The sequence below is a fragment of the Vipera ursinii genome (genome assembly GCF_947247035.1).
Source record: "Vipera ursinii genome assembly, chromosome: 1".
NCBI classification, from domain to species: Eukaryota; Metazoa; Chordata; class Lepidosauria; order Squamata; family Viperidae; genus Vipera; species Vipera ursinii.
The window spans coordinates 26159084-26187077 of NC_139512.1; the positions used below are offsets into that span (position 1 = coordinate 26159084).

General features: G+C 38.2%; 1 protein-coding gene across 2 annotated transcripts in view; it reads left to right on the forward strand.

Annotated features, from left to right (window-relative positions):
• Positions 1-27462, forward strand: part of ARID4A (AT-rich interaction domain 4A) — a 62278-nt gene extending 34816 nt beyond the window's left edge. The window contains exons 12-26 of one of the 2 annotated variants that reach the window (XM_083350050.1): positions 1604-1676; positions 3483-3577; positions 3675-3772; positions 7219-7438; positions 9204-9445; positions 14043-14240; positions 15017-15101; positions 15759-15960; positions 16172-16234; positions 17041-18153; positions 19236-19340; positions 24160-24369; positions 24851-24997; positions 25636-25735; positions 26040-27462. In XM_083350050.1, coding sequence (XP_083206176.1) covers positions 1604-1676; positions 3483-3577; positions 3675-3772; positions 7219-7438; positions 9204-9445; positions 14043-14240; positions 15017-15101; positions 15759-15960; positions 16172-16234; positions 17041-18153; positions 19236-19340; positions 24160-24369; positions 24851-24997; positions 25636-25735; positions 26040-26064 — 2976 coding nt within the window. In that variant the 3' untranslated portion in view covers positions 26065-27462. Of the gene's footprint in view, positions 1-1603; positions 1677-3482; positions 3578-3674; positions 3773-7218; positions 7439-9203; positions 9446-14042; positions 14241-15016; positions 15102-15758; positions 15961-16171; positions 16235-17040; positions 18154-19235; positions 19341-24159; positions 24370-24850; positions 24998-25635 lie in introns of both variants that reach the window. The other variant, XM_083350051.1, reaches the window with a different exon arrangement.
• The last annotated feature ends 532 nt before the right edge of the window (positions 27463-27994 follow it).

Below are 27994 nucleotides of genomic sequence, written 5' to 3' on the forward strand. Positions count from 1 at the left end.
ATACACTGATTTTACTGAAAGCAACCGAAAGCCTAGGAGTTTAGTTCTCTGGTGTTGCTCATATAAGGTTTCCTTAGTGATCCTTAAAATTTTGACAAATTTACATTAATCTCAAAGGTATTGTTTTAACAAACAAAAATCAATATTGATTTGAGTTGCAATAGATGTTGTGCTCAATATATCTGATAAACCTCGGTGGCATCATACAGATTTCCTAAACTTAATGCCTGCTTACATTTTGCATCAGGAATCATGCACCAGCAGACATGAAGTTTAGGAAATTCATATGATGCCACTGAGGTTTATCAGATATATTGAGCAAAATGTCTACTGCAACTCAAATCAATATTGATTTTTATAATATATTTATAGAAATACAGAAGCAAAAATTAATCTTAGGACCATTTTTGCTTATATATAAAACCACATTATGCAGGATTTTAGGACAGGGACTATAGGAGTGAAATACTACAAGACCAGTTTGTGATTTCTGATAGGCATTGATTCCCAATCTGTGTTTGGAAATAACACATTTGCTATTGATTCATACTACAGATGCCGCTGTTTTCTTTTTAGAAAAGCAAAATCATGGAGAATCTTGCAATAATTTCAAGCAGGAGCATCAACATCTTAACATTTTGCAAGATAATACAATTTCATCCATCTAATTAAAATGTTAATTTTATTTAATATTAGGCCCTATGGAGGCCATCTGTAGAGTTACATGTGCTACATGGCCTCAAGGCACTAACCTGCCAACCCCTGTAATGCATTTTTTCATGTGTTTTGCTCAGAAGCTTATAGTGTTGATGAAGTTATCTGCATTAAGGGAAGTATGGGAATCATGAGGTAGGTTTATATAAGAAAATTACTTAAGAAAAGTAGACAAACTCAGATATTGTAATTATTCTAGAAACCACTTTCAAAGAATTTAAACAAGTTGCTGTGATAGCATACATGGTTGCTAGATAGCCAAACGTCACCTCTATCTTCCCTAATAAGAGTAAGGTCCCACTTATTCCCTGTCCAGTTAGCTAAGCAGTCCACATATTATATGGTTAGAGTGGGGAAAGAGAAATTCTATGCTTCATTGAAGAGCCATTTGAAGGAAGGGCTGATAAAAGTACAATAAGGAGAGATTCAAAAAAGCTTTTTGAAAATACGTTGTAATGGAATTTTATGTTTGCCATATTTTGATGGAATTGGCTAATTCATAGCCAATATACTTTAGGGAATGTTAAATACCAACAAAAACAGGACATTAAACGAGGGAATTATTGGAATGTCTGGAGAAAGCTGAATTAACACAAAAATGTTATGGATTATACGTTCAGTAACTAGAATACTGAATGTCAGTTTAACATCTAGTTTTAGTGGCTTCATGATAGTCTTACTTTTTCAGGGCTATGTGCTCTTGAAACTTAGTACAGTTTTAACATTTTCTTCAAGCTAAGGGTTGGTAGTTGGCTGGGGTCATGTGCCATACCAACTTATTGGGATTTTTATGAATAATTTGATCCTCCTTGTCAGTTTTACTTTTGTTTACAGATACAAAATGTATTATTCAGATATGTATTACAATGTGTCTTTTTTATGTTTAAAGCCTGAGGAAGAGCTTGATCCTGAGGAGAGGGACAATTTCCTCCAGCAGCTTTACAAGTTTATGGAAGACAGAGGTAGTATGGTCTAATTTGCTTATATATAGCTCGCAGCCTGCCAACTCCTGTAGGAACTGCTTTGGATCCTAGTCTTTATAATAGGCTTGATTCAAGTTTATCAACAAAGAAACTCCATCCCAAACTCTGTCCTCTAAAATTGAGATGTTGTGGTATTCATTTTTTGGTTCTTAGTTCCCAAAATATTAATTGCACTTATTGGTCATCTGAAACTTTGCCTACTTGTGACAAATGGTTACATAAATTGTTGCAGGTAACAAAATGTGGAGTAATTTCCTAGCACTATGTGTTCTTGTGGGAAATGATGTTTAGGTATGCTTTGTTATTCTGAACTTTTCAGTTGGCCTTTTCACTTACCAGTAAATATGCAAATGTTATATTTTCCACTGATAGGATTACTTTCATATATATATATATATATATATATATATATATATATATATATATATATATATATATATATATATATCTGTGTGTGTGTGTGTGTGTGTGTGTGTGTGTGTAAATTACTAACAAAGAATTAAGGGAGACTGAAATGCATTTCTAACTCATTAGTTTTCATCAGTCAGCCATACTCTTCTGAGATTCGAACCTGGGCTGATTGCACATTAGGCAGTGTATTTACCTCTTGAGCCACAGGATCTCTCTCGCTCTGTTAGCTTTCTGCCCCCTTGCAGAAAGCTAACAGAGCGAGAGAGATCCTGTGGCTCAAGAGGTAAATACACTGCCTAATGTGCAATCAGCCCAGGTTCGAATCTCAGAAGGGTATGGCTGACTGATGAAAACTAATGAGTTAGAAATGCATTTCAGTCTCCCTTAATTCTTTGTTAGTAATTTACACAAATATATGAACTGTCCGGTGTGACTACAGCCTGTTCGATGGCCTTCAAGATAGGCTGAAACCAGGAAATAAAGATTTGCCCCATGTTTGGGGCCTAGCAAGGTAATCTAAATAGTTAACATTTCACACACACACACACACACACACACACACACACACACACACACAATACATACATACATATATATATATATATGTTGACAGAATACAGTTTATTCATTTCCTGTTACTTTTAGATTGGGGTTACTATTTCTCTGAACTGTGTGGGTCATTGAAGATTTAGTCTTTTTACTGTATATTTTAAAAATATTATTTCACGCACAAAAAAGAGATCCTGGAGCACTTGACAAGTGGGACTAGAATTCAGTCATTAAACAAGTCATCATGCCAGACCTAATTTTATGACCATGGTCAGTTATTTTTACCATGGTCGTTAAATGAATCCTGTTGTTGTTAAGTAAATCTGGCTTCCCCAATTGACTTTACTTATTTGAAGCCAGCTGGGAAGTTAGCAAATTGCGATCATGTGACTAAGTCATTGTAACCATCATAAATGAAAACCAGTTGCCAGTCACCCAAATTGTGATCATGTTGACCACTGGAATGGTGCAGCGATCATAACTTCAAGGATGGATCATAAGTCACTCTTTCCAACACCACCGTAGCTTCAAAGTTGTGTTAAACAGTTGTAAGTCAAGGACTACCTGTATTGCTGATAGCGTCTATGTCTATGTTCACTTACATCCACGTTAGAATTTCTAGTATTTGTAATAATGCAATTTAAGAAATATATTGCTATCTCTAAATATACATTTAAAATAATCTATTTCACCAAGCAATTACACATGAATTTTTATACATGGTACTAATGATTCTGCAGGCATCAGACAAGTTGAAATGTACGGTGTGCTCTAGTGTAAAAGATTTGCATCATAATATTCTGTCCTCATGTTTTCATTAATTAGGAACTTCTATCAATAAACCACCTGTTCTGGGCTATAAGGATCTTAACCTCTTCAAACTTTTCAGACTGGTATATCAGCAGGGTGGGTGTGACAATGTAAGCATAACATTTCTTAAATTTATTCTGAGTTCATTTAATTTTCTAATTAGCAACATGCCAAGATGCTTTATTTTCTCCCATTCTTTCTTCCAAGATTGATAGTGGAGCTGTATGGAAACAAATTTATATGGACCTTGGCATTCCTATTTTGAATTCAGCTGCTTCTTACAATGTGAAAACTGCTTATAGAAAGTAAGTGGTTTCTTTTCTTTCTTAATTAGTGTTTGGGTATGAACTGGTTGAAGAACAAGAATTGAGTACATTTTGTCAAGCTTTTATTTGAGCAACTCCCTCTCAAATGATCAAATTAGTCTGGATTCAAAGGAATGTAAGAAGCAGAGAGGACTGGGATAGGCACTAATGATGGCATATCACTAACAGTAACTCCTTTGTGCAGCAACATTTTTATTTATTGGTACTTTTTCTCTCGTTTTAGCCAAACTCACTTGTAGACTGTTTACTTTCTCTAAAGAAATTAAAGTTTCAGAAAAAGCAAAATGGTAATCCAATCAACAATAGAGTTAATAACAAGTTAATAACTTGTTAATAACAAGTCTCCTGTATCCTAGTAAAAATTAGTCTTGTAACTCAGAAATCAGAGAATTGAAAAGGGGGGAATGGCAACTTGAGATGCTAGTGTCAACAGCCCCAGATTAATTTTTTATCTTTTACTTTTGAAGGTGGTTGTGGGGATTTCAAAGAGGATATATCCTTTGATGATGATGATGATAGTAATAATAAAAAAATGGAAGGTACCTTGGAGGTCATCTAGTCCACCCCCCTGCTCAGACAGGAAACCCTGTACCATTTCAGATAAATGGCTGTCCAGTCTCGTAAAAACTTCCAGTGTTGGAGCATTCACAGCTGCTGGAGGCAGGTTGTTCCACTGATTAATTGTTCTACCTGTCAGAAAATTTATCCTTAGTTCTAGGTTGCTTCTCTCCTTGACTAGTTTCCATCTGTTGCTTCTTGTCCTGCCTTCAGGTGTTTTGGAGAATAGCTTAACTCCCTCTTCTTTGTGGCAGCCCCTGAGATATTGGAACACTGCTATCATGTCACCACTCATCCTTCTCTTCATTAGACTAGACCACAGGTCTGCAACCTGCGGCTCCGGAGCCGCATGCGGCTCTTTCAGCCGTCTCCTGCGGCTCCCAGTCCTCTGCCATGTGCAGTCCAAAAAAAAAAAAAGTGGGACTAAAAAAGTTCAACCAATCAATTCAAATATGCAGGGTAGGTGCATATCTCGCCTTGGCTCCACTCTTCAGTCAAACCCTGTTCTGCGCATGCGCGCATGTACGCGCATGCGCACACATTTTTTGCGGCTCCCAGTTTTTCCTTTCGTGAGGGAACCGGTTCCGAGTGGCTCTTTCACTGTTTCAGGTTGCTGACCCCTGGACTAGACATTCCCAATTCCAGCAACTGTTCCTTAAATGTTTTAGCCTATAGTCCCCTGATCATCTTCGTTGCTCTTCTCTGTACTCTTTCTAGAGTCTCAACATCTTTTTTACATCATGGTGAGCAAAACTGGATGCAGAATTCCAAGTGTGGCCTTACCAAGGCATTGTAAAGTGGTATTAACACTTGAAGTGATCTTGATTCTGTTAATGCAGCCTAGCACTATGTTGGGTTTTTTGGCAGCTGCAGCACACTGCTGGCTCATATTTAAGTGATTGTCCACTAGGACTCCAAGATTCCTCTCACATTGCCTACTATTGAGCAAGGTACCACCTATACCAGGGGTGTCAAAATGCCAGCCCGCGGACCGAACGGGTCACAATGAAACCACACCCACCCCATTGTCGTCAATGGGGAAAAAGCTCCAGTATGTCGTGAAACTTCACATGACGTCACAAGTTTGACATGTCTGATCTATACTATAACACTGCATTTCATTTTTCTTGCGTAAATGTAGAACCTTACTTTTTTCACCATTGAATTTCATTTTATTAGATAGCGCCCAATGCTCAAGTCTGTCAGGATCCTTCTTTATGTTAAGCCTATCTTCTGGAGTGTTTTCTATTCCTGCCATCAAATTTGATGAGTTCCCCATCTATCCCCTCATCCAAATCGTTGATGAAGATGTTGAAAAGCAATGGGCCCAGAACTGAGCCTAGGGCATTCCGCTACACACTTCTCTCCATGTAGATGCAGTTCCATTGAGGACTGCACTCTGAGTACAGCCAGTCAGACAGGTACGAATCCATCTGGTGGTGATGCTGTCTAACCCATATTTTTCTATCTTATCAAGTAATAGGTTGTGGTCTACTTTATCAAATGCCTTACTGAAGTCCAAGTAAATTATATCCACAGCATTCCTCTGGTCCACTAATTTTGTCACCTGGTCAAAGAATGCAATAAGATTTATCTGGCATGATCTGTTTTTGACAAACCCATGTTGGCTTTTGGTAATAACTTTGTTTCTTCTAGGTGTTTGCTGATCTTACCAGGTATTGAGGTCAGGCTGATAGGTCTGTAATTTCCTGGATCCATTTTTTCCTTTTTTGAAGATGGGAACTACATCAGCTCTTTTCCAGTCCTCTGGTAGTACTCTTTGAAAGATAGTTCAGTGGTTCTCAGATCACATCTGCCAGTTCTTTTAGAACCTTGGGGTGTGGTCCTGGTGATTTGAACTCATTTAGAACTCACCATTTCCTTGCCTATCTTAACTAGTGTTTCTTATCTTTGATTTATGGTATTGTTTTTCATAGGTTGGACTTTTTTTCCCCTTTGTGTAAATACGGATGGAAAAAATGAGTTAGTTATGCTTTCTTCCTGTTGCTTGTCACCTTTTTGCCACTTTCTTCCACTAGTGGACTAATCATTTCCTTAACTTTTTTCTTATTTTTTTTACTTTTGTTGCAAGCCTTAGTTCATTTTGAGCCTTAGCTTTCCTCACTCCATCTTTGCAGGCTTGGGCTATTTGTTGTTATTCTGCCTTAGTTTTGTGCCCCTCTTTCCACTTTTTATATTTGTCCTTTTTGTCTTTCAATTTATCACAGAGTTCTTTATGCAGCCATGCTGTTTTCTTTTGAGAGCTGTTGTTTTTCTTCTTCATTGGTATTGTGCTAGATTGGGCTTTTATAATCTCACTTTTCAGAATTTTCCAAGCTTCTTGAGTTGTTTTCCCCTTGAGGATTCTCATCCATTGAATCGTTCCCAAAATAAGTTTGTTGAAATTAGCTCTCTAATTTGACTGTGTTCTATTGCTTGTGCTTGCATAATGTTGAATTCCAATATTGCATGGTCACTCCCCCCAAGGTTCCTGTGGTTTCAACATCTTCCATCATTTTATCTCTGTTAGTGAGAATTAAGTCCAATATGGCTGATCCCCTAGTTCCCTTCTCTACTTTTTGGGAGGCAAAAGTTGTCTGCTAGGTTTTTTTCAGGAATCTGTTTGATCTTCCACTTGGTGCAGAGTTTGTCTCCCAGTTGATGTCAGGGTAATTAAAGTCCCTCACTACTATTGTGATGTGCTTCCTACATACCTTAGTTAATTGACTAGCAAAAAGTTCATCTATTTCCTCTGTTTGGTTGGGTGGCCTGTAGTATACACCTATGGCAATATTTTTTCCCCTTTTGTATTGACCCAAATTATTTTCAAGGATATCCCATAATTAATATGTATTTAAAAATTGTAGGTATCTTTATGGTTTTGAAGAATACTGCCGTTCTGCAAATATTCAGTTCCGAACCATCCACCACAATGAACCAAAAATAATTGTAGTACAGAAAAAAGAAGAGCAAATGGAGGAAAGGGTAAAAGAAGAGCCTGTAATGCCTCCTGTAGAGGTTCAGATGGAAGAAAACAACTGTACCAGTGAAAGCGAAAAAGAAGAACTTGAGCAGAGGTCTCAGCGGGTAAGCAACTGCCCTGTAAAAAGAGCTGTGATAAAAAAAAAGCAATGACTTTTGTAATTTAGTTGAGAACACAAGTCCTTTCACTAACTTTTCATTCTCAGATATTGGCTGGATTGTTTGTTCTTATAACACTCTGAACTTGTCCAGCCTTTTCAAATGTTGTTTTATTTCCACTATTTATTTCCAGTATTTCCGCTTGCCCTATAATAAATCCTCAGGATGGCTGAACAGATTTAACAAATTTGTCTATGGAAAGTAGCCTCTCCTAAAGCCTGTGGGATTCAGTTAACAGCAACTAGGATTTCTGTCACTAAGTGATGTGCTTGCCCTTTATAACCACATCTCCCAGTGACAGAAATTCCAGTTCCAATTGCTGTCATATACCAACAACTACCTGTAGGCAGGCCTTCCCCAGCATGAGAAAAAACGTTGTTGTTGTTAGCTGCGAAGTCGTGTCCGACCCATTGCGACCCTATGGACAACGTTCCTCCAGGTCTTCCTGTCCTCTACCATCTTTTGGAGTCCATTTAAGCTCACGGCTATTGCTCCAGTGACTCCATCCAGACACCTCATTCTCTGTCGTCCCCTTCTTCTCTTGCCCTCAATCTTTCCCAGCATTAGGCTCTTCTCCAGTGAGTCCTTCCTTCTCATTAGGTGGCCAAAGTATTTGAGTTTTAGCTTCTAAAGAGCAGTCAGGGTTGATCTCCTCTAGGACTGACCGGTTTGATCGCCTTGCAGTCCAAGGGACTCGCAGGAGTCTTCTCCAGCACCATAGTTCAAAGGCTTCAATTCTTTGGCGCTCAGCCTTTCTTATGGTCCAACTTTCACTGCCATACATTGCAACTGGGAAGACCATAGCCTTGACTATACACACTTTTGTTGACAGGGTGATGTCTCTGTTTTTTAGTGTGCTGTCTAGATTTGTCATGGCTTTCCTCCCGAGGAGCAAGGGTCTTTTAATTTCTTGGCTACAGTCCCCATCTGCAGTGATCTTGGAGCCCAGGAAAATAAAATCTGTCACTACCTCCATTTCTTCCCCATTGAGAAGAAATACTACCCCCTTGCTTTCATGCTGGAGGAATGTCCTTTCTAAGGTGAACTCTGTCATCTGAGTTATTTATTGCATTAACTTTATCAGGGTATAATGAAATGTAATGTATTCTCAACAAATCTATGATTCCAGTTCACAATTTGAGTTGGTACTGAATTTATAGACAAAAATGTTTCATAGGGATTTGTAAGCAACTACACTTCACTTTACATCTGTATTTCCTACTACTGCACTTAATATGACCCAATTATTCCTATCTGCTCTTCCAGCAGCTGTTCAAGTATCAAATTATAGAGCATTGCGAAAAAGAAAAATATTTGTTTCATTTTGAAAAAAAGTTGACTTGCATACTATCGCTTGGTTCGTGTATTGTAGTAAATCAAAGTTTAACAATGCTTCATTTAAAAAAGTAATCATAAAACTCCTTAAGTCATAAATCAAACACGTCACATTAGAGCTATGTATGATTAGCCACAGTGTAATTTCTTGTATTTTCTTGTCTGCATTCTGTACAGCAGCAGAATTTATATGTTACATTTCTAAAAGAAAAGCTAACTCTTCTGTTGAGAACTATTTCGGTTGTCCATTAATTCTTTAGTAAGCCAGTAATTCTTCAGTAAGATAAAAAAAAAAACCACTGTGGTGGAATCGGGCTTCCTGGCAAGCAACAATGCATCTTTTACAGGATGACATTTCATTTCTTTCCTTACACAGGGACGAAGAAGACATATCCTTGATGCGTCTCTTATTAAAAAAGGTGAAGATGATATAATACAAGATAAGCTAAAAGACAGCAATAAGGAGAACAAAGACATAGAGGAGATTTCCAGTAATGCAGAGAAGATTGAAAATGATATGGCACTTGGAAATAGAAAGACTACACCAAAGCAAAAGGAAAAGAGAGCAAAACAGGAAGAGGAATCTGAGAGGGAGTCCGATGAAGAGGAAGAGAGAAGGCAAGGAAATTTCTTCAGGCTTCTGGGTTGCGGAACGTTGCATGGCAATAATAATCAATAGTAACTTGTGCAAAGAGGGAGTCACTGTTTTAATAGGCTCAATTTAATTGCAAACCTAGAGCTCTATTGGGATCAGCAGTCTTTTTACCTAATCACTGCCAGGAGGTAGCAATGTGGGTTTCAAAAAAACAAAAACAAATTTAACATACTTTAAACCAGCCCAAAGCAGCAAATTTTGTAAAACTTCAACAAAGTCCCTTGGGCATCTCATGTGAAATCTGGTAAGCTTTGATGGTTTTACAAGACTTTGATCATTTTTATTGTCTGATTAAAAACACATTAAGGGGTCTGTGTTGTCAATTCCTGACTTTAAGTGTTAATTTTCTTTTCAAAATTAATTCATAATTTTAGCCTTTATAATTACTGAGGTCAGTAGCAGAATCTATAGCTAGATTCTAATTACTATCATCAGTTAATGTTATGTTTAAGCTTCCTGACACAGTACTAGCATTTCCCTTACTTAGGTGTAACTACTTTAGGCTGAAGAATTCCCATGATTGTATGCTATTCTTTTACCCCTTCTTGTTTGTAGTTCTTCCATTCCCTTTTCACCCCACTGTGGTTGCTGAAAATTTACCACAATTTTGTATCATTCTAAAATTGAAAAATACAAGGATAAACTTTTAACACGTATACAGTTTTAATATATCCTCCCCCTTCACCAAAAAAGGGGAGGGAACCTTCATGTATAGCATGGCCCTTTCTACATTAGTCCATGTAGTCCTGCTTTTTTTTTCTGCAGAAACACATCGGTTTTCAACCATCAAAAAGTGGTTTGTTCCTTAATGTATGATTAAAATTAATCCTGGATTAATAGTGATTCATATTCAGACAGTTAGTCTGTAATCAACCTAAAACAAGTAATGGGCTTCCAAATATTTATAATAGACTTAAGAGGGTATGCTTGTTTTCATCGTGCTAGTTAATGTCTTTGCATTATGATAAAATTCCCACAGTGTCATGTCAGAAGACAGATACAAAGCCCTGTGTTGGGTTTTCTATGTTGTGTCAAAGTGTCCTTATGGCAAAACAAACCTACCAGTCTTCATCATTCCGTATTACCAGAACCCTAAAATTTGGATTGCTTCTGAGCAAATAATTGAATTTTATCTTTATAAAAAAAAAGGTTTGCAGAATGCAATTAGGCATTGCAATTCTAGTGCACAGTTATAATTTCATATGGTATATTTAGGGGAAAGCAGGGCTACATTAACGATGCAAAGAGAACCGAACCATGTTACATACACCTTTTCTCATTTTTTGGTGGGAGAGTATTTCTTTTGCAACAGTAATATGGTAATATGCTCCCTTTTCTCACAAAAAATGATCATTTGATAACTTTTAAAGGCTGGAAAACCTGAGAAAGTTGCACATCTCTTCTGTAAGATCTCTGTGTTATCCCCACATTACTAAAGTGGGTATGCTAAAAAATTACTTTTATTAAAAGTTCCGAGTCTGGCTGAGATAAGATGTGAAACGGAATCTTTCTGGTTTATGCTTTTCATATTTTTATCACATTTTAGCTTTTTTTGCTGTTGGATAACCCACAACCTTCTGCCCAATTTTTTTAAAAAAGGTTTGAAAGCAGACAGTTCAGAATTATGGCAAGAGAGAACTATTCATTTCCTATTAGTTCAGGGGAAAATATGATAGTTGAACACTCCTGCGTTTGGATCTGTGGGTTAGTTTATGGCTTCAAGCAGATTATTCCTGAAAAAATGTAAACCTAACATAAAACAGGTTCCCACCCCCCAATAGGTTCTAGGCCTGTCTCAGGCATGAAAGCTAACTGGGTGACTCTGTACCAGTAGCCCAACACTCCTCACAGGATAGTTGTGTGGAAAATAGGATGCAGGAATATTATGCTTACCCACTTGAATTTAATTTTTAATTTTTTTTAACAAAGGAGAGAACTTATTCTGTGTCCAGAATTTACTACTACTTTGAACTTCGTGACGTAGCTTATTATCACTCATCCTTCTAATAAAAACATGTATTTGTTTAATAGTTATACACAATCATCCTGAAACCGACTCCGGGGAATGCATAACAAAAAACCATAGACAAAACTGTGCATCTATTGTAAATATAATATTAAAATACTAAGTTAATCCATCTTGACATTTTTTTTCAAAGCAGATATGAAAGTGAAGGAACTTTCAAAGCTCCCAAGGACTGCTTTCACCTATATTAATAATTATAATAAGTTGGAAGGGACCTTGGAGGTCATCTAGTCCAACCCCCTGCTCAGGCAGGAAACCCTATACCATTTCAGGCAAATGGCTGTCCAGTCTCTTCTTAAAAACCTCCAGTGTTGGAGCATTCACCACCTCTGGAGGCAGGTTGTTCCACTGGTTAATTGTTCTAACTGTCAGGAAGTTTCTCCTTAGTTCTAGGTTGCTTCTCTCCTTGACTAGTTTCCATCTGTTGCTTCTTGTCCTGCTTTCAGGTGCTTTGGAGAATAGCTTGACTGCCTCTTCTTTGTGGCAGCCCCTGAGATATTGGAACACTGCTATCATGTCACCCCTCGCCCTTCTCTTTGTATAACTACACATACCCAATTCCAGCAACCGTTCCCTATATGTTTTAGCCTCCAGCCCCCTAATCATCTTAATTAATTAATTAAGATTAATTAATCATTTCCATTTAATTGTATTCATATGGCTTCTTAAACAGCTGGGCAAGTTCATCACAAACGCAGCCTTTTGGGTTTGCAGGCTTTGTGATCCATTTAAAGTTTCCAAAGGGCAAAATTAGAATACAAACAAGCAAACAAACAAACTAACTCTGGTGACCAAAGTAGAGTTTTCAGTACTGCAGTGATACCATGATGTGTTTAGCAACTGAGAAATGCATTGATTAAAGTTTTGGAATCTTTTTTTTAATTCAAAGAGAGAGGAAAATGCAGGCCTGAGAAACCAGATTCCTCAGGATCAGAGAGCAGAACAAAAATGCAATCTGTATACAGGGCATATATTTGGATTGAGCTGTCAGTAAGTTTATTAAATTTAATTTTAGTGTCACTAAATGTGTATTGTGATAGATGATCCCGTAGCCATTTTACAACATAATCCAGCTAGACCTTTACACATGCACAGATGTATCCATACATAAATATTCAGTCCTATTCTGTGATACATTCCTGGTTAAATATGTATTCTTTTCATTAAGGTACAAGAAAAAACTACATCATTCAGGTTAAAAATTCAGTGTAATTATAGAGGTTAATCATGGGGTTCCAAGGTCATCCCCACCTCTAAATTCTCTCTTTTTAAAAACCTTCCAGATGTAGTATTGTTTGAATGATTTGATATGTGCTTGGCACTGTGATATTCTAATGGATTTTGCAAGTAGAAAGCTCCATAGCAAAAGTAAATGAACAATTAAAATTTAGGAAAAGATTGTAAACAAAGTGTAAGTAGTCCTGACTTAAAACAGGAATTAGGACAGGAATTTCTGTTGCTAAGTGACACGGTGATCAAGCACAATGTCACATCACTGCACCACTTAGTGATGGTAGTTCCAGAACTTTTGGTTGCTGTTGTTAAGAGAGCCCATTGTTGCCATGGTGTTTATTTGTGACCTCCCACCAGCTTTCCCATTGGCCTTGCTTGTTGGAAGCCGGCTGTGAAAGTTACAAGGGGCAGTCCCATGACCATGGGACGCTGCAATCTTGTAACTGCAAGCCAAGCAGTATGACCACATGACTGCAAGGATGCAGTACCTGTTCTAAGTATGAGGACCAGCCATAAGTACCACTTGTTCAGCACCATTGTAAGTTTGAATGGTTGTGGAATGAGTGATGTAAGGAGGAACACTTATAGGTGTGCAGGCACCTATACATAAGGAACAGATTAAGTCCAATATGCTTGAACACCACTTATTGAAAAGCATTATGAAAATTTGGATTGGTAGTGAAATTGAAAAGAGCAAATGATTGAAAAAATGTTAAGTGAATTTTAAGATAGCATACGTGGGAAATTAAAAATGCATCACTGTGTAAAACCTGCAAAACTTAGTAAAAAAAATAATTACAGTACTTTATCTGGGACACTGTGTTACAGAAAATAATGGAAAATGTATTACAGTTCTCTGCTGTTTCTGAATGAAATTATTGGCTGTATAAGAGATAGCTATACACATATTATGATTTTAGTTTTTTAACTTTTAATTTCACAACAAATTTAGAAGTACCCTTGGGAAGGATATGCACAAGTAAAAGAAGTATCGTTAAGTGGTAGGAAACCACTTCAGAAAACTTCAGTGCAATAACAAAAGTTAGTCATGCAAAGCCGATCGTAGTTTTCCTTGCGACTGATCTGGGAATTGCCATTTCATAATCCTTGACATGGAATTGATCAGATGTGTGTAGAAGATTCATTATTTGGAAAGCGCAGGTACTGTCAAGATTTCCATGCCGAGTCATTTTCCTTAGAAGGAAATCACTGTAGATGACTTGAAAAAGTGGCAGGAATGGGAAAGTCCCAGTTGTCAACATTTGGCCTCTTAATTAATTGATATCTCGTCTATTCTGCAGCAGGGAAGAACTTGAAAATCGAGACTCGGAAGGGGAGGAATGTGAAGAAGATGCCGAACCTTGTCTTACAGGAACCAAAGTAAAAGTAAAATATGGCCGCGGAAAAACTCAGAAAATCTATGAAGCCAGTATTAAAAGTACAGAAAATGATGACGGAGAGATTTTGTATTTAGTGCATTATTACGGCTGGAATGTTAGGTAAGGAGGAGAACGGTGACCTGAACTGAATGTTGACTGCTACCCCCTGTAAAAAGTTTAAGGTGGACTGTTCAGGTCTATTTTAGATGCCTACGGTATTTCAGTCCTGCTCCCACTCCTTTTTTTCTTTAGTATCAATGTTCTTAAATATGGTCAGATAGAAATATTGTCACATTGGCTCTGTTGAAAGTTACCCAAGTTACAGTGAGATATTTTTTTTCCTAAAAAAAAAAAGTCATCATGGAGAATTGCCCTTCCCTTCAATTTGCATATGGAAGTATCCTTGTAGAGGCGGTCTGTAAAATTTGCTACTGTACATATTCATGTTCAAAATCAATAATAATTACATAGTAGATCATGGGCAGAATCTGTCCTGTTCTTGCTATCCTGACAATTTTTAATTAAAGGTACATAACTTTGTTCATAAAAAAGGAGAAAGAATAAGGGTTGAAAACTGTATCAGATTATATGGGAAAATTTGAAAGCTCTGCCTATAAGTTGTTTATTTGCCAATTGTATTTATCTATAGTTTGAAGTAGAATGTAGGGTTTATTTGCCTGCCTGCTTATTATGCTAAATCCAAGTAGGATTCTGAGTTGCTAGAATTTTATATTCAGACTTCCAATTTAAAGGGATGATTCTTAGAATTCTGGATGTTTAACTCTTGTAATTCCAGGCTGCAGCTTACAATTTATTTTTGTAGTTAATTTTGTAAGTTAAATTTACCTCTGTGATTTTGCAGTGACCTAAATAGATGCAATATTCCTTTACTGTAGATACGATGAATGGGTAAAAGCTGATAGGATTATTTGGCCTGCAGAAAAAGGGGGACCAAAGAAGAAGCAAAAGAAAAAAGCAAAAGTAAGTTATGTTCATAAACTATTTTTTCATATCTTAAGTAAATGTATAAAAGTCTTTCCCTTCCTTTATTACTCTTTTCAATATTTGAAATAAGAGAAAATGTATCACCATAAATACCAGAAAAACTTGGCTCTTCGATCTGTTTGATCCAGACTGTGGGGTTGTTAATTTAACTGGGTTTTAGATTTACTCTTGGGGCTTGAATTTAATTTAATTGTTTTATTTGTTTTTAATTTTTTGTATTCATGGTTTTAACTGCCCTGTAAACCGCCCTGAGTCCTACGGGAATAGGGCGGTATACAAATCCAATAAAATAAAATAAATAAATAAATAAATAAAATACCCAGTATTTGGACAAACCCATGTTTCTCCTGAAAGTTTGTAATTTGAAGGGATGCTTCACTTTTTTCATGAAATAAAATATTGAGGTGCTTAGAAGTGTAAGATTTATGACCGAGAGCTCTGATTTTCCACAGGGTTAATTTGTTCTTTCAAAGCAGATCTGGGGAACTCCTTGTCCACAAATGGAGATCTGTCACTTGACACTGGCTGTATCTTCTGCTGAGCAGAAGCTCTACAGTGGATATTTTCATGCTTTCTGTGAAGGAAAAAGGCTAAACTTCCTGTGACAATGAGGTTGTTTATGTTTGTAATTAGAGTAAAGAAGACTCTGAAAAAGATGAAAAGAAAGAGGAGGAGAAACATAAGGGAAAACGTGGACGTCCTCCTCTGAAATCAACTCTTCTATCAAATCTCTCTTGTGGTCTGTCTAAAACTCCTAACAGTGACAGCAAGTCAGGAGTGCGAAGTGCACGCAGCAGCCTGCTGGATTGCTCGCCCTTGCTTAATGGGACAGAAGGTACTTCTGCTTACATGTCATATTGTGTGGCAACCAGCTTTTTGCTCAATTGCTCAAGCTGGCAATTAGGCACATTAAGGTAGAAACGGTTTTCTGTTTTTAAAATCAACACATTTTAAACACGTGAAAACATACAAATAATTGCAAAACTATTAAATGCAGTGCATTTGCTCTCTACCTCTGTATTATAGCCTCTTTAATTTTTTTTTAGGTATGCCTCGCAGGCAAACAAGACGTAGCTCAGGAATGTTGGATTCTGACAGAGGGTCAAATGGTGAGATTTTTTTTAAAAATAAACTATAGGGAGAAATTTCACAAATTGGGGGTGGGGGGGAGGGCAAGTGCCAGCCCTTAGATGAAGAGATGTGCTATTTGCAACGAAGAAAGAATCAAGTTTATACTACTTGCCGCTTACTGTCATAATGAACACTTGCATTTACATGGAAGACTTTTATAAAACACTTGCACAGCATTTTGGGGGCTGAGAGCTGTACTTGGCTTTACAGTAATCCTAACTCTAACCCTAACCCACTGAAACAAAATGATTTTCAGTGCTTATGAAAATATCAGAAGAGAAAAGATTAAGTGTGCCACTGGAAATAGCATGTTGCATAGTGCAAGGACTACCACAGAAATATCGAAATTCTGTCAGGATTTAATTTTATGTTACATGAGAAATTAGGTGGCAACTTTTGAAAGGATTTCACTAAAAGTTTTAGAATAGCCACATGCAGCCTTTCAGTTTGTAAGGCCTGCCATATAAGTTGAAGTCTTTTCTTCCTTTGTTAAATATTAAGGTGGGACATGATGTGACAAATGAAAAAAAAATGAAATTTTCTTTCTGATATTATATATTTTGCACTTAAGAACATTTCCTCCTCCTCCTAAATAAAATTGTGGCTGTGTTTGTAACTAAAGATTATTTAAACCTTTTATGTTTTTAAAGATTTCTCATTGGATTACTGAAAGCAAAAATTGTTTTGAACATTATATGTTTTCTGTGTAGTATATAAATACAATATATATGTACATTTCAATTTGAATTTCTGCCTTTTTGTCCTTTAATGTTGTTTTGGATAGACTCAGTTTCATCAGATAGTGAAGCAGATGAAGCTTCTGAAAAGAACATTAATGAAGAATTTTCTCCAGTTAGTTCTGAAATGGAAAATGAAAAACGAGCAGTTGATAAGCCTGTTGAAGAGATTGCAAAGATCTCGCATATGCTGAAAGAGAATGATCAGAATCAAGTTCATCCTTTAGAAAAATTGAAATTAGAAGGTGAAGAGAGTGAACAAGTAGTTCAGAACTGTGGAAGTAAAAGTGATCAAATAGAAGAAGTGAAGAGAGAGGTGGAGAAATCGCCTAAAGGAAAAGGCCGGAAGAACCGAACAAGAGATTCTTCCCTAGAGAATTCAAAGATTACATTACTAAATCAGGAAGAAATAACCAGCGAACCTGTTGCAGAATCTGAACGATTAAATACTTCTTCCTTGGAAAATAAAGGTTTGAGTTCTACTTCTGAGAATGAAACAGATCTCTGGGCAAAAGATAAGAAGTTTATGAAAAGAAAAGTGATAGAACAGCCATCACCTGACAAAAGGGTACGACAAGAGGGTGAGCCGACTGTGCCAAATATTATGACTGTAGAGAAGGCAAATGAATGTTATGGGGCAGAAGAATGTAAGGATTTCATTGGTGATGAGACTCTTCAAAATGAGAATGAAGAAATGCCATCATTGGTGGCAGAATCAGATCAACGGCTCCATGTTAGGGGAAGTGAGCGTTTTGATTGTTCTTCAGAGGAAAACCGTAGCACACTGTTGAAAGATGAAGACGACTCCATGCCTCAAATTGGTCCTGAAACTCTCCTTTGCCATGAAGTGGACTTGGATGATCTTGATGAAAAAGACAAGAATGGGCCTGAAGCTTTGGTTGTTGAAAAACAAGATGATAGTAACCTCACTTCAAATCTGCCTATGTTACCTTCTGTGATCCAGCCAAATTTCTCTGTTGCCTCACCTCTAACTTTCAGTCAGGATGAATCACCAAGCATAAAAAGTGAAAGTGACGTGACCATTGAAGTGGACAGTGTGGCTGAAGAGTCTCAAGAAGGCCTTTGCGAGAATGAATCGGCCAATGGGTTTGAAGCTTCCAGCAACTGTAGCATAGCTGGCCCAGACATTGGAGAAAAGGGTAAGGACTACTTTCTAAGTACCAAGTTTCTGTGGTGACTTAAATTCATTGAAAATGCATTTTACAATATACCAAAAGATCAGGGACCCAGGTCTTCTAATTTCTCATATAACTTTTTGAAGACAAATGTGGGACTTTTCACATTTTAGTTCATTTATCCCACCAAAACTTACAACAATAAAATACTTGGAGGGGGAGAATAGAAGGATATTTTTTATATCTGTTCAATTTGGATTGCCTTCAACTATCTGATATGTAATAATATTGCATCCATTAAATAAATGGTTTAAACCTTTGAATTGAAACCTAATTTGGGTGTTTACTGCAGCATTTTGATAAGTATATTCTCAGCTTTATTTTTTTACTGTATGACAGCCAGAGGAGGTACAACTTGTGCATTAGCAGCTACGTGCATCTATTAGCAGGAAGTCATGATTCTGTTCATAGTGACAACTGTTTCTCCATCTTTAGCAAGTATAAGAAGGCTGTGAACAAATGCCTTGGAAATACAGTGTAAAAAAAACAAAAACTGTAAAAGTAATTCCCACAATTTTATTAACCCTGTAAAGCACTTCTACATCACAATTGCAGTAGCAATTATCGCAGGGGTGGTTTCAAACATACCCACAACACCAAGACAGCAGCATTCTGTCTTGGGGAGAAGTAAAACATTTAGAAATTTTTAAAAAGACACTTTCCTTTTTATTCTGCTTTTCTTGTGGTTTCCCATGTAATTCACGTTATCCTCTTACCTTAAGAGTGCATTAGCTGTACTTACAGGCATTGTCTCTGCATGTCTTCCGCTGCACATTCCACACTCTTCTCCATCTCCTTCATAAGATGACTCTGATGGCTTTCTTGACATTTTCCCTACCATCCCTTTGGGGCAATATTTTTATTTCTCTGAAGGTAATCTTCATTGTACAGTGAGTTTGGACTGCTACAGATTTTTTCTTTCTGTTGTCATTATGATCTCTTGGGAATGGCAATTTTTCTCGTTCTTTTCCGTTCTTATACAACTAACTTACATTTGAAACAATGAAACATATTATATAGAATGGGAACTTTCATTTTACTTTCAGGACAAAAAAGGCCTGGGGATAACAGTAGTAGTTCATTGGCAAAGCGGCAGAAGCGTACCCCCAAACGAGCAAGTACGATAGCCAAAAGTGAGAAAAATGGGACAGGTATGTAGATTTTTTCAGAAGGGATTTTGGTTTTATGTACTTCTAAGTGTTATAAGTATACAGAGCTGAATTTCCCTGAAAACTTAGGGAAGTTCTCTCAAGAAGAAATTTTGTGGGTTTACAATATAAATTTATAGTATCATCTTGCTAAGAATGGACAGAATTCTGCATCTGTATGAGTTTGTAAAGTAATAAAGCTTTGTGATCATCTACAATGTAAATAGAAGTGTGCACAAGAAATTGTTCCAAGCTTGGAATATACTGGAATGTTTACTTGTGACACATACAGTACTTTCTTGCTAGATGTATTGTATCCCACCCTTGAGAGCTCAAGATGGTTTATACACCGGCCTGTTGTTGTTTCCCCACCAACCCTGACAAATAGGCTTGGCTGAGAGAGAATTCAGTCACCAGAGGGCTTCCTTTAACAACAATACCACACTGATTTCAAATAGGTTACTTTAACAGAACAAACCTCCAAACATTTTGGTGTTCTATCATAGGTAGATGGGAATTTGAAACCTCCCTTGTGTCTTGGTACATATTTTATTATGATACCAATCATAATAAATTGGCCAAAGGAGTGTTTTTTAAAGAATATTTTTTTAAATTGATACAATACAATTATTTGGGATTATGCATTCAGCCAACTTTTTTTCTTTTCTGAAAATGGAATTAAGCGTGCATTTTGCAACTTGAATACAAAAACCACAATTAAATTCATTATAAAATAGTCTTATCTACAACGTAGCAACAACAAAAATATGTAGTTATTGGCTTGAGGCTTCTTTTTAATTTGCAGGTTTGCACAATCTACATTCTTTGTCTTTGGAGGTAAAAGAATATAGTTCTATTTGATAGTTTGAAAACCAAACAGCATAGCAACATTATGGTGCTGTTTATGTGATAGTGATCCATTCACTTTACTAGTGGTTTTGACAATGCAGGATAGCTTCTGCAAAGTTGCAATTTGGGCTTGCTTAATCCCTCCCAATTTTTGCAGGAAAATCTGTGTATCCCATGATGCCTTGAGGTAAGAGAATACTTGCAAGACTATATGACCACAGCTTCTTCATTAATCAGACTGCCTGGGTCAATGTGAAAGGATTGGGTGGGGTGGGATGGGGTGGGGTGGAATTAAAAGTAGCAAAATGGCAGTCCTGGACACACTGATCTGCATATAAATTTAACAGGTTTCATTGACACTGGCTATCTTTTATTTTTCATCCATCTAGCAACTATTACATCACAAGCCCATCTTGTGGTTTGATTAACCCTTTCCTGTAAAATTTTAACATTTTCTCTCATATGGAGCTGTTGCTGGTCAGGAGAATCTTTTACAAGTGACCCTGGCATTCTATGACATCATTTCCAGACAGACATGTGCCTTTTGGCTTTTGCAAGCCATTGTTGGCCAAGGGTTATTTATCTAGGGAGCATATAGATAAAAAAGACTCTTTTGGGAGGCTAGCCCCCCTGCCCCCCCCCCCGGTTGGACTCTTAGTCTCTGAATAATTGTGACCACAGTGGCTGCTTTACAGCCACCAGGTTTGCTTAATGACTGACACAAAAAAGGTCATAACAACAACAATAATAATACAGTTGGAAGGGACCCTGGAGGCCTTCTATAGGAAAACCTATACCATTTCAGGAAAATGGTTGTCCAGTCTCTTCTTAAAAACTTCCAGTGTTGGAGCATTCACAACTTCCGGAGGCAGGTTGTTCCACTGGTTAATTGTTCTGTCAGGAAATTTCTCCTTAGTTCTAGGTTGCTTCTCTCTTTGATTAGTTTCCATCCATTGCTTCTTGTCCTGCCTTCAGGCGCTTTGGAGAATAGCTTGACTCCCTCTTCTTTGTGACAACCCCCGAGATATTGGAACACTGCTATCTTGTCACCTCTAGTCCTTCTTTTCATTAAACTAGACATTCCCAATTCCAGCAATCATTCCTTATATGTTTTAGCTTCCAGTCCCCTAATCATCTTTGTTGTTCTTCTCTGCACTCTTTCTAGAGTCTCAACATCTTTTTTACATCGTGGTGACCAAAACTGGATGCAGTATTCCAAGTGTGGTCTTACCAAGCTGTTACAAAGTGGTATTAACACTTCATGTGATCTTTATTCTATCCCTGTTAATGCAGCCTAACACTGTGTTGGCTTTTTTGGCAGCTGCAGCACACTCCTGGCTCATATTTAAGTGATTGTCAACTAAGATTCCATGATCCCTCTCACAGTTACTACTATTGAGCAAGATACCATCTATACTATACCTGTGCATTTGTGGTTTTTCTTGCCTAAATGTAGAAGCTTACTTTTTTTACCATTGAATTTCATTTTTAGATATCACCCAATGTTCAAATCTGTCAAAATCCCTCTGTATCTTAAGCCTGTCTTTTGGAGTGTTGGCTATTCCTGCCAGCTTGGTGTCATCTGCAAATTTGATGAGTTCCCTATCTATCCCCTCATCCAAGTCATTGAAAAAGATGCTGAAGAGCCTTGGGGCACCCCACTATACACATTTGAATTTGAATTTTATTGAATTTATATACCGCCTTTTCCCGAAGGATTCAGGGCGGTTTACAGGGTATATAAAACATCAATACAAAAATTAAGAGCAATTTTAAAAAGATTAAACTAAGTCCCTGAAAAAATATAAAACCCCAGTTAAAACCCCCAATTAAAACTCAGCCTGGGCCGGACAGCTCGAAGAGCCAGGTCTTCAGGTCTTGGCGGAATGATCGAAGGTCAGGGGCAGTCTTAAGCTCCACGGGCAGCTGGTTCCAAAGGGCAGGCGCCCCCACAGAGAAGGCCCTCCCCCTGGGTGTCATCCGCCGGCATTCTTTTACCGGCGGCACCCTGAGAAGGCCCTCCCTGTGGGAGCACACAGGACGAAGGGAGCTTGATGCCAGCAGCAGGTGATCCCTCAAATATCCCAGACCCAAGCCATTTAGGGCTTTATAGGTCATCACCAGCACCTTGAATCTCACCCGGAGGGCAACTGGAAGCCAATGCAGCTCGTGGAGCAGAGGTGTTACATGGGAGTAACGAGAAACCCCCATCACAACTCACGCGGCTACATTTTGCACCAGCTGAAGCCTCTGAGTGGTCCTCAAGGGCAGCCCCATGTAGAGAGCGTTGCAGTAGTCTAAGCGGGAGGTCATGAGCACATGAGTGACTGTGCGTAGGGCATCTCGGTCCAGATAGGGTCGCAACTGGCGCACCAGGCGAACCTGGGCGAAAGCCCCCCTGGTCATGGCTCCTATATGGTCTTCAAAACTGAGCCGTGAATCCAGGAGGACACCCAAGTTGCGAGCCCTATCAACAGGGGGTAACACCTCACCCCCCATTGTTAATGATGGAATAGTTTGGTCAACCTGAGATGCCGGTATGCACAGCCACTCAGTCTTGGCAGGATTGAGACGAAGCCTGTTTCTCCCCATCCAAAACCGGACCGCCTCCAGGCAACGGGACATCACGGTGAGGGCATCACTGGGTTGGTTCGGGGTGGAGAAAAAAAGTTGGGTATCATCAGCGTACTGATGATACCCCACCCCAAAACCACGAATGATCTCGCCCAGCGGCTTCATATAGATGTTGAACAGGAGGGGAGAGAGAACCGACCCCTGAGGGACTCCACAAACGAGAGGCCTCGGGGTGGATCTCTGCCCTCCTGTCAACACCGACTGCGAGCGGCCCAGGAGATAGGAGGAGAACCACCATAAAACGGTGCCTCCTACTCCCAACCCCCTGAGACGCCGCAGTAGAATACCATGGTCGATGGTATCAAAAGCCGCTGAGAGGTCTAATAGGACTAGGACAGAGGAACAACCCCTGTCCCGAGCCCGCCAGAGATCATTCACCAGCGCGACCAATGCCGTCTCCGTGCTGTGCCCGGGCCTGAAACCCGATTGGTACGGGTCCAGATAATCAGTTTCCTCCAGGAACAGGGGAAGCTGATGCGCCACCACACTCTCAACAACCTTCGCCAGAAAGCGAAGGTTGTAGACCGGACGATAGTTGTTTAAAACAGCTGGGTCCAGGGCAGGCTTCTTGAGGAGGGGTCTCACCACCGCCTCCTTCAAGGCGGCAGGGAAGACACCCTCCTTCAGGTAAGCAGTTATTACTGCCTGGAAACAGCCTCGTGTCTCCTCCCGGGCCGCAAAAACCAGCCAGGAGGGGCACGGGTCCAATAAACAGGTGGTGGAGCTCAGCCTCCCCATAATCCTGTCCACATCATCAGGGGAAACAGGATCGAACTCAGTCCAGATAACATGCTCAAGACAGTCCGATTCCTCCACGTCAGACTCTGCCCAGTCCGAGTCCAAACCGGTCCGTATCTGAGCGATTTTGTCCGTCAGATGATGACTAAACTCCTCGGCCCGACCCTGCAAGGGATCCTCCCTCACCTCCTGGTTAAGAAGGGAGTGAGTCACCCTAAACAGGGCGGCCGGGCAATTATCTGCAGACACGATGAGGGCAGCGAAATAATTAGCCTTCGCTGTCCTCATCGCCGCAAGATAAGACCTTATGAACATCCCTCCATGTAGATGCAGTTCTATTAAGGACCACACTCTGAGCATGGACAGTCAGCCAGCTACGAATGGTGCTGTCTAAGCCACATTTTTCTATCTTATCAAGTAGCAGCTTGTGGTCTATGTTTGAAACTGCTGTCTTGCAGAGTTGTTAGGATTACTGAGATTATATTTTGCCAGCCACAATATTAAAATGTAGCTCTGTTATGTAAAATATATATGAAAACACCTGACGCCTCCTACCATTAGATATATGCTCTGCAGTATAAACCTCTGTGTCTTGTTCTAGGGCAAAGCAGTGATAGTGAAGATCTTCCTGCCCATGACAGCTCAAGTAAATGCACTCCTGTAAAGCATATTGGTGTAACTAAGCCACAGAAGCTCAATCGATCGCCTGCCAGAATGGTATCTCCTAATATCAAAGATGGGGATAAGGAGAAGCAGAGAGAGAAGAACCATCATGTTTCCCCCAGAGTGTATAAATGGACTGTCCAGCTTAGTAAGTCCTTTGTATGAATAGAAATATATGCAGTTGGTTCTTTTTATTCTCCTGCTTGTTCTAAATTGAGGAGGAGTTGATAGAATGGCCCCTTCCTCATGCTAAAGGGTGGAACATAAGCTTTGAACACTATAAGCAACACATCAGACTTATTGCTCCTATTTGACTTTTTTTTAACTAGTTGTAATACTAGTATGGTAGAATAGTTTTGGCAAAGAGAATTCCAGTATATCTGGTAGATTGGTTTTATGAATCCTGTGCTGTTAAGCAAAATGTTACATAGCTGCCATTTGCTACCTCCTGCCACCTTTTAAGAACTGGTTGTAAGTACCACTTGTTTACTGCCATCATTAAGTTCAAACAGTCGCTGAATGAATGGTTGCTTAGCAAGGACCACCTGTATATATAACAATCACACTTTAGTGCAGTATTTTAGGCTTGTGCTAAAAATGTTTTTGCTGATATTTGATTGTATAAACAGATGAATTGGACAATATGAACAGCACAGAGAGAATCTCATTTCTACAAGATAAACTACAGGAAATCAGGAAATATTACATGTCTCTGAAGTCAGAAGTAGCGACAATTGATAGGAGAAGAAAGCGATTGAAAAAGAAGGACCGAGAAGGTAAGCTTTGCTACATATATTTGCATGAGTGGTCTGGCCATAATTCTTCCGTACATCTCTGGCTCCTAGATATTAACTTACAGCTTTTCCATTATCATTCAGGGAAAATATTTTTGAAATCCATAATGAAGAAAATTATGCTTAGCTATAATTCCAGGAAGAAGAGTATATATCAGGAAAATGCAAAATAAATCTTGCACAGAGGGGTCAAAATACAAAATATTCAAAGTACTGCTCCCTTGATATGGGGTTACTTATTTATTATTTAATCTTTATATATTAAAATTGGCCTGCACATTGTTTAGAGTTAGTTATAATTGAAGTGGCATGTAAGTGTAAATAAATAGCCTGTTCTGATTTGTGAACATTACCAAAATTCTAAACCCTTATTCTGGGATGCATTAGAGCTGATTGTTTCCAGATGTCTAAGGCTCCCCCTTAAGCTACTAGTTTCTTGGCATCTTTGAGACAATTTAGTGGCCTGATAGCTGGTAACCTGCAACATGTTAAAGACTTGACACAAAACTTCCCAGTTTGGGTAGATGATTTGGGGTGGGAGTAACATTGCATTATAGTACCAAAGAAAATTGACAGCCATTAACATGGAGGCACATATTATTATTATTTTTGTTTTGCAGTGTCTCATACTGGAGCTTCCATGTCCTCTGGCTCTTCAGACACTGGAATGAGCCCATCCTCACCCTCTCCTCCACAGAGTGTGCTTGCTGTTGAATGCAGGTGATACTGGTCATTATCTGTGCTTCATGCAGCAAATTGCTGCCAGGGACAGAAATCCAAAAATCTCATAGAAAGCACCCAGTTGGTTTGACATTGCCAAGTATATTGTGTATACTCTTCCACTGCTGGACTTGTCTGTCTCTACTCCTTTGTGCCCCTTCCTCTATTTTGTCCATATAGCTTTTTTTTAAACAACACATTTTATTGTGGAGAATAATCTAATTGGCAACTAAAGATTTATGGGTGCACTTAAGACACCTCTGTCTTATGCTTTTGTTGTTTTTTTTTACTTTGCTTTAAACAGAAAAAGGGCACTTAATCTGATTTGAAAACACAGGTATTCAATGAAGCCTTGGGCATTGGAAAGAAACAGCTTTCTTTAAGTAAAAGAGTAAGTGCACCAAAAATGGCATCAAAATAAGTTAATCAGAAAATAATTACTGCTGCACTTTTTTCACCGAGCTATATCTTAATTCTGAGCGAGAGTCCCACTTTTATTTTTGTTTTGGAGATGCAGTTGCTTTGTACAGACCTGCCAAAGTAGGTACTCAGCATTGTGCCCAGTTTTAAAGGTGTAAATTGGACAAAATAAATTGTGAAAGGAAGCGTAGTTGACTGAAAACTACCGTCTTAATGAGTCTTCCACTTTTTATAGGATTTTTCGAGCACATGATTATGCAAATATTTTAATGTTTAATGTTTACAGTGGAATTGTGAATAGGTTTTCAGTGGACTATCTTATCCCTTGGCAAAAGTATTTTGTCTTTTTTCTATGTAATTTCAGAGTTTTTATTTTGTTACAAAAGGCAAAAAATAAAATATATAACAATGAAGTTATTTAACAAAATTTCTAAAGCGGAATTTTTTGTGTAAAATAAGGTATCTTGTGACTTGTTAAATATATTTATTCAGACATTGGATGTTGTATTTTTATGTATTTTTTTAAAAAAGAATAAAATTGGGGAGAAAAATTCTAAGTTAGGCTCACTCATTCAATAAAAAATACTTCATTTAAGGAGCTCATATACATATGGCTTTATCACCCATATTGGTATATGGAGTCCTTTTGTCTGTTCAATCTTTCACAGTGTACAACTAAAACCCTGCACCCTGTTTTGAAAACTTTGGCAGCCCTCGTACTTCTGTTGCTTCTGAGGAACAAATTTCTTGGGTTGCCCTTACAATACTTTGTCACAATTCTTCTTTTGTTGCATTACTGAAGTGAGTTATCTGCCAAAGTTGAGATGTAAAATGACTGTTTTAGCTGTGGATTGTTCCCACAGACTGAAAACAGTTTGTAAATAACTCCAGAAACCATGTATTTAAGACGGTTTGCATAGAATTGTATATAGTGATTTTTTAATCAATTTTTAAAATTCATCTTTGTACAATGAAAAGGGGAGTTCTGCCTTTTTCCTTGTTAATATGCTGTAGAGTTATAACAGATTCTCTAGATTGTCAGATTATTAAACATTCACAATATCTGAAGGTCTCAAGTGGGAGACATGTAAAGGGGTCATTTACTTAAGGCCCAATGTCACCTGCAGTTCCATTTTACCATTTTGTCAACCTGTGATTCCAATTCCTTCCATTTTCACAGAGAACGAAAGAAAAAAGTACTCTTGTAAATGCACTTTTTCTGTCTTTTCTTAAGCAGAGCTATTTCAATGTATGATACAAATTAAGCTCACTTGTGAGCATTAATAAAAGTTACATTTTTAAACTTAGGCCTTATTTTTTTACAGTAGTTGATTTTGTATATTTGCTGTCAAATCCAATTGTTACAAGAGGTATAGAATCATGATACGTTGTGAGGACTATTTGATAGCATGGTATTAAATCTTCTCACACACAGAATCAAAAAGGATAGTACAGTACATTAGACACTTCCAATCATCACATGGGTTAGGGTTAGATGATCGATATTAAGGTGCTTGGCAACTGGTATGTACTTATGATAGTTGCAGCTTTTGGGGGCTCAAGCAAAGTCAATGAGGGAAGCTGGATTTGCTTAAACGATCATATGATCTGCTTAACAACCACAGCAAAAAATCAGTGCTGAAAACAGGCAAAAAACATCTGTCTATCTTCAATCTTTGGGAAGGATTTAATAGGTGGATAAACTTGCCAAATCCAATCTAATTATCTGGCTAGCTGAGCAAGTAACCACAATGCAAACTGATAAAATCTTGCTTCATAACTACAAAGTATTTGGCTCCTAACACACCAGATGTAACTGGTTGGAAAGAAGAAAGTGAA